This window comes from Phyllobates terribilis, unplaced genomic scaffold (assembly GCF_046119375.1).
Source record: "Phyllobates terribilis strain yellow unplaced genomic scaffold, ASM4611937v1 Scaffold_88__1_contigs__length_6355796, whole genome shotgun sequence".
In the NCBI taxonomy this organism is placed as follows: domain Eukaryota; kingdom Metazoa; phylum Chordata; class Amphibia; order Anura; family Dendrobatidae; genus Phyllobates; species Phyllobates terribilis.
This window is the reverse complement of record NW_027362848.1, coordinates 1141463-1147492: the sequence shown is the minus strand read 5'-3', so window position 1 is coordinate 1147492 and position 6030 is coordinate 1141463. Positions and strand designations below refer to the sequence as shown.

The window sequence follows — 6030 nt, the reverse complement described above, 5'->3', positions numbered from 1 at the left end:
ACAGCCGTAATTGCTATCACAGAGGCATGAACCTGTAATGCAAAAGGTAGATCTGGGTTTGGATTGCTCAGAGCAGGTGCTTGAGTGAGGCTGATTTTCAACCTGACAAAAGCTCCTTCATGCTCTTCCATCCATTCCAGTGGGTCAGCTTCTCCCTGATCACCTTTTAGGAGTTCATAGAGGGGTTTTGCTTTCTCAGCAAATCCCTCTATGAAATCTCTGGAAAATCCGACAAGTCCCAAGAACTGTCTCATTCCTGTTTTTGTGTTTGGCCTAGGCAACTTCCTAATAGTTTCACATTTGTTGGGGTCAGGAATTCTCCCCCCTTTTGAAACTATTACTCCCAAAAATGACACAGAATCTCTCATCAGCTGGGCTTTGTTAGGATTAAGTTTGAGGCCTGCCTTCTCAAGGAGTGTTAACAGCTCATTCAACAATGTGTAGTGCTGATCTTTTGTGTCAGTTTGGAGCAGAACGTCATCTACATACTGTACAATGCAATCAGGTTCTGAGAAAGATGACAAAATTTCAACCATGCACTTATGAAAGTAAGTAGAACTGGACCTGAATCCTTGTGGTAACCGACAAAATGTTAACTGTTTCCCTTGAAATGTGAATGCAAATTTGTATTGACAGTCAGGGTGTAAAGGAATGGAGAAATATCCATTTGAGATGTCTATTGATTAATACACCGTGGCGGAGGGTTTGAGTGCTGTCATCATGTCAGGCATTTTGGCAACCACATTAGTGACAGGAGGGGTACACTTATTTAAAGCTCTGTAGTCCAATGTTGGACGCCAACCATTTGGTTTCTTAACTGGCCATAGGGGTGCATTATTAGTGGATTGGCATTCCCTGATGACATTTTGAATCAGCAAATCATCCAGTATTCTCTTAATGTAGGGGACTAACTCTGGTGGTATTTTATACTGTCTTTGGGGTGGGGGATCAGGACCCTCTACCATTACTACCATGTTGGACACCTTGCCACATTGGGTTTTTGAATTTGCCCACACATTGTTATGTTGCCACAAGATGTCGGCCAATATTTCATCATCTGTTCTCAATATCATGGCTGGATCTAAAGATTGAGCACCTTTGATGGAATCAATACCATAATTGTCAGTTACCATTTTTAAACAGCCTTTATACCGTGATCCTCTCCACAACATCCAGTTGCATAAATCAAGAATAAGTCCATATTCCTTCATAATATCTGACCCAATAATGGTACCTTCATGTGTTGGTGAAAGATATAAGCCATACTCAACACATAGATTTCCCAGGTTTATTGTCACTGGTAAAGATTGTTCTGAAGATACTAACTGTCCTCCAAATCCTCTCAGAAAAATGTGTTTACCACCAGGGTCTTTAATCAAATCCAGATTAGTCAAACTGACAGCAGCCCCTGTATCCAGTAAAATGTTTGTACGATGGCCCCCTACCGTACCCTGAATAAGGGGTCTCCCGCCCTTGTCCCTGCTAAGCTGACTCACTAGGGACAACACTGGGGCGTGACATCCCTATTGTTTTACATAAGGATTTGTTGAAGGTGGGGTCTTTAATTCCTCTGGCTTTTCTGCCATTGCCTTCCCAATCTTCCTCAGTTCATCCAGAAGTGGACCATATAATGTAACTTCAGGAAGACTATGCTCTCCATTCCTTGCAGTATTTGGTTCTTGTCTTTGCTTCCTATTATTAAAAGGTCTATTATTGATAACTCTTTTACTACTTCTACATTCTTTCATAGTGTGACCTGTGTAACCACATTTATAACATTTTCCAATAAACCTTACTTTGCCTTCATTTTTGACTACCTCTGATATCCTCTTTTGGGGCTTGTTGTCATGACTTGTATCCTGAATCCAATCCTTTAATATATTTACAAAGGCTTGATAGGAATTTGCATTCCTCAAGGCAACCTTTGTTGGATAATCAACAAAGGTGCAGTTGTTAGCCATTGAATATAGAAAACTGCTATCATCAGGAGACATGTCAGGGCAGTTATAGGTAGAACGATATAATGTCAAATATTCACTGCAAAAAATAATAGGATCATCTCCTCTATTTAATTTTGCATTTTCTAAGGCATTAGTACCTCTCATATCTCGTCCCCCCATAACTCTCTTTAATTCCTCCACTCTGTCACTAGCATTTCCCCAATTACATTCAAGATCTGCAGATAATCCTTTGTGAGCTCCTACAGGGGGCTGCAGTTTTTCACAAAGTTGAGATGGGAGCCATACCCGAAGTAAGGCACATGCAGCTCTATTACCCAGATTGTATTGTGTCACTACTGCCTCTAACTTATTGGAAAGACTAATGGCTGAGGCACTTGTATCAAACTTCCCTAATATCTGGCATAGATTTGTCTTATCCTGTATGGAGAGTGTTGTGGATTGGACTAAATTAATGCTGTTACTAAGCAAATTGTCTCTCCTTTGTCTGCTCCCTCCTGACTCAGGAGTAAAGAGAGAGGAACTATGATCTGGGTTATACTCAGGGTTATCAGCCGTGCACACAGGCTGCTCCTCCCCTCTTTTCCAATCTCTTTCCTCCTGATCAGCAGACTTGCACATTTGATTACAATAACTATGGTTATTCACTCTAGTACATTCTTGTGATTTCAAGGACATAATGCAATGTTCTTTTAGCTCCAATTTTACATTAGCATCATACAACTGGTTCCTAAGTATTGTCATATCATCATTATACTTCGCTTCTTTTCCTTCTAGCAAAGCAATACGCTGTTCCCTAAGTTTACATCTCTCCTTATACTCCTCCAGCTTATCTTCTAATTCACAATTTTGGTAATTCATATTGTCTACCTCATCCCTTAGATCTTCACACTCACAATTATGATCTTCAGCACTAGCAATAGCCAGACTGACTTCCTGTTCAATTTTGTCCACTTCACCTCTTAATTGAGCTTTCTCTGAATACCAGTGCAATTCCTTTTGTTCTGCAATTCCTTTCATTTTCAACAACATACACAAAACATTTGCTAACTTCTCTTTCTTTGCTTTCTTTTTCGACAATTTACTTTTGTTATCATTCTGCCCTTCACATTGTTTCATAAGGTCATTAAACTGATGTGTCAATGCATCATCTGCACAAGTACTGAACTGAGCAGAGGCATATTTTTCAATAAATTTACTGACTATTTCCATGTTAATTACTTCCAACTATTTTCACAGAAGACAACAAAAATAAACAAATCAGCTTTCCAAACAAAAATTACAAATTAACGAAACACAATACAGAAACCAGTGAATATCACTTCACTAAAACAGGGACACAGATTGAATATAATCTTTTCCCTCAGGCAATCACTGCCACAGTCTTGTCTCATGCACTTGATCAACTACAGATCCAAGATCCAGGCCAAAAGTGATCTCCTATTGAAGCATAAGGCTACTTCCCCTTAACATGAGATTTAGACTTTTAACCTCTACCTCACTTTCTTCTCAGAGATGTCTGGTTTTACCCTTTAGATCTTATGAGAACTTCAATCAACAGGGTGCTACCCTAACTTTACCGGCAACAATTCAACAAACAATCCACTAAACAAATAAGACAAACAGGCCTGAACCTAGGAGACATTAAAATACATAAGCAGTTACATAAAATAAACAGGATAAAAAAAGATAACTTACTATACGATCGCTGAAACGATTCAATATAGGTGGAGGAGTGGCTCCTCAGTTTGATTTGAGCGTTATCGAACGAGACCCGTTGCTTATAATCCTTATACCCCCCTGGAAATGAGTGGTTATGTATTTTCCATGGGTTCTCTTATACCTAAGTGGAGATCTGTCTACACACCCCTTGTGGTGACATCATGTGGGCTGGTCTCCAGCCTGCACATTTTTATTAAAAATGCTAACGTCTGCGATAACTCATTGCTCGTTGATCGCAGAAGCTTGCAAACTATGCCATTTTTTCTGTTATGATTTTACCTGCATTTAGAGACCACACATTGCATAGCTGCAGTCTGTTATTCTGGTGTTTTCGCGCTACAGCTCCCTGATCTTGCTTACAATAATGAAAAATTATGTATACGTTTCTCGGCTGTCCCTGCCACTAAAAATATAGGTCCCATTATTGTCGGAAGTATGAAACTTACAATATTTCATACTTCGTTTTGGAAGTCGAAGTGTCTATAGATTTCTGTTTGAAGCTCGGGAAACAAGCTTTCCCAGTTACACGCAAATTATGGCAATCCTGCGTTTTAATCACCCCCTGCGTCATCCAGGTACAAGAGGCTCGCATTCTAAGTAGCTTGTAACACTTCTTGGCTGACAGCAGTTGGTTTAAGGCCTTACTCATGACTGTGTTAATTGGGGCTTTGTGCTAAGATTTTTATGGAGGCAGCTTTGTACTGACAAAAGGGAGAAATGGTCAATATCCATGTCAGGGAAATATGGAAGAATATTTTCCTGATACCAATATCTCCCTGACAAATAGCAATTGAACTTCTTGTGGCAATAATTAGTAAAACCTCTGAGATTTAAATATGGGACCAAGGAAGAGAAGGCGGCATTGTATGCTTATGATTTACTTTTATTCTTAGGTGATGCTCTGGGGTTTCTAGAGAGCACGATGGTGACTATCAATAGCTGACTTATTCCATCCATAGACCATACTAAGGACTAGGGGGCACTTATTACTGGTGGAAGAATGGCCATTCCGGCAAACAGGAAAGGGTTCTTTACAGTTAGAGCAGTCAGACTGTGGAAGGCTCTACCACAAGAGGTAGTAATGGCAAACACTAACAAATTTTAAAAAAGGGCTGGATAATTTCCTCAGTACATATAACATTGTGGGTTATAGATAATTTAGTGACAAAAAATGTATAATTGGTGGAGAAGGGTTGAACTTGATGGACCTAGGTTTTTTTTTTCAACCCATGTAACATCCCCATGTTTCTCTTTGGCGTCCTCCACCTCAGTACATTCAGAACTTATCTTTGAAAATCCACCAAAATGGGGATGGAAACCATAATGAAGAAAAAACTTTTCAAGGATCCATCTTAAACCCTTCAGCTGATAAAATGAACCCCATTGTAGCATTGGCGTCTCTGCCTCCTGCCGGGCAGAGACGGCGCTCCCCTCACTGTCGTGGTCCCGGTCCGGCGCCCTCCTGCTGCTGCTGTGGCGCGCACCACGCGCAGCTTCCCGGGCACAGTACTTAGGGTGCGCGCGCGCTTCCTTCCTCTTAAAGGGGCCGGGCGCCGTCCTAAAGAGTCCCCGGAGGACTTCCCCTTTATAAGGCACCTCCTCCAAAATGAAGGTGCCTGTGCAAGGTTGTTGTTTTGTGTGCTAACACTTTCTTCAGCCCTCAGGTCCCGCTGCGTCAGCCTTGCCCGCCAGTCTGTCTAACAATCCTGCCTGCCAGTCTATCAGCCGTGCCCGCCAGTCTGCTTATCTGGAGCACCTGCCAGTTACCTGCTGTGCCCGCCAGCCTGCCTACCTGGAGCACCTGCCAGTTACCTGACATGCCCTCCAATCTATCTACCTGAAGCACCTGCCAGTTACCTGCGTTGCCCGCCAGCTTGCCTGCCCCAAGCACCTGTCTGGCTATCTGCTGCACCCGCCTGCTTGCCTACCCGGAGCACCTGTCTGGCTATCAGCCATACCTGCCTGCTTATCTACCCGGATCACCCGCCAGCCTTCCTGCCGTGCTCATCCGCTGTACCGGTCAGCTCCTGTCATCTGACCCATGGAAGTCACCTGCTATCACACAAGGTCGGTCCTAGAGTGGCACCTGGTTCACCTGCCCGGTCCCTCCCTGGTTCACGGAGTCGACTAAGCTGCCGTGTGACTTGGGTCGGTCCGAGTAGGCACTTAGTTACGCCCCTCTGGTCCCTCCTTGCACCAAAGCACAGAGGTTCCACCACCCGGACCCGTAACACCCATGAATGAAAGTTCCTGAACAGAAAAAAAAACACATTTCTCAAGTTTAGCAAAAATTTCGCAAAAAATATATATCATAGTATCGTGTTAGCCAGTAGATAGAAAAATATTAAGG

The 6030-nt window shown here is 42.5% G+C and overlaps 1 protein-coding gene across 1 annotated transcript; it reads right to left on the bottom strand.

The window, feature by feature from the left end:
* Positions 1-921: 921 nt before the first annotated feature.
* Positions 922-3380, bottom strand: LOC141197801 (posterior protein-like). Its single transcript, XM_073662882.1, has one exon. It carries the CDS (start codon positions 3168-3170, stop codon positions 1524-1526), a length of 1647 nt encoding a protein of 548 aa, XP_073518983.1. The 5' UTR covers positions 3171-3380; the 3' UTR covers positions 922-1523.
* Between the last annotated feature and the right edge of the window lie 2650 nt (positions 3381-6030).

Coding starts and splice junctions, on each gene's coding strand:
- LOC141197801 (XM_073662882.1), bottom strand. CDS start 3,170: ATGGAAATAGTCAGTAAATTTATTGAAAAATATGCCTCTGCTCAGTTC.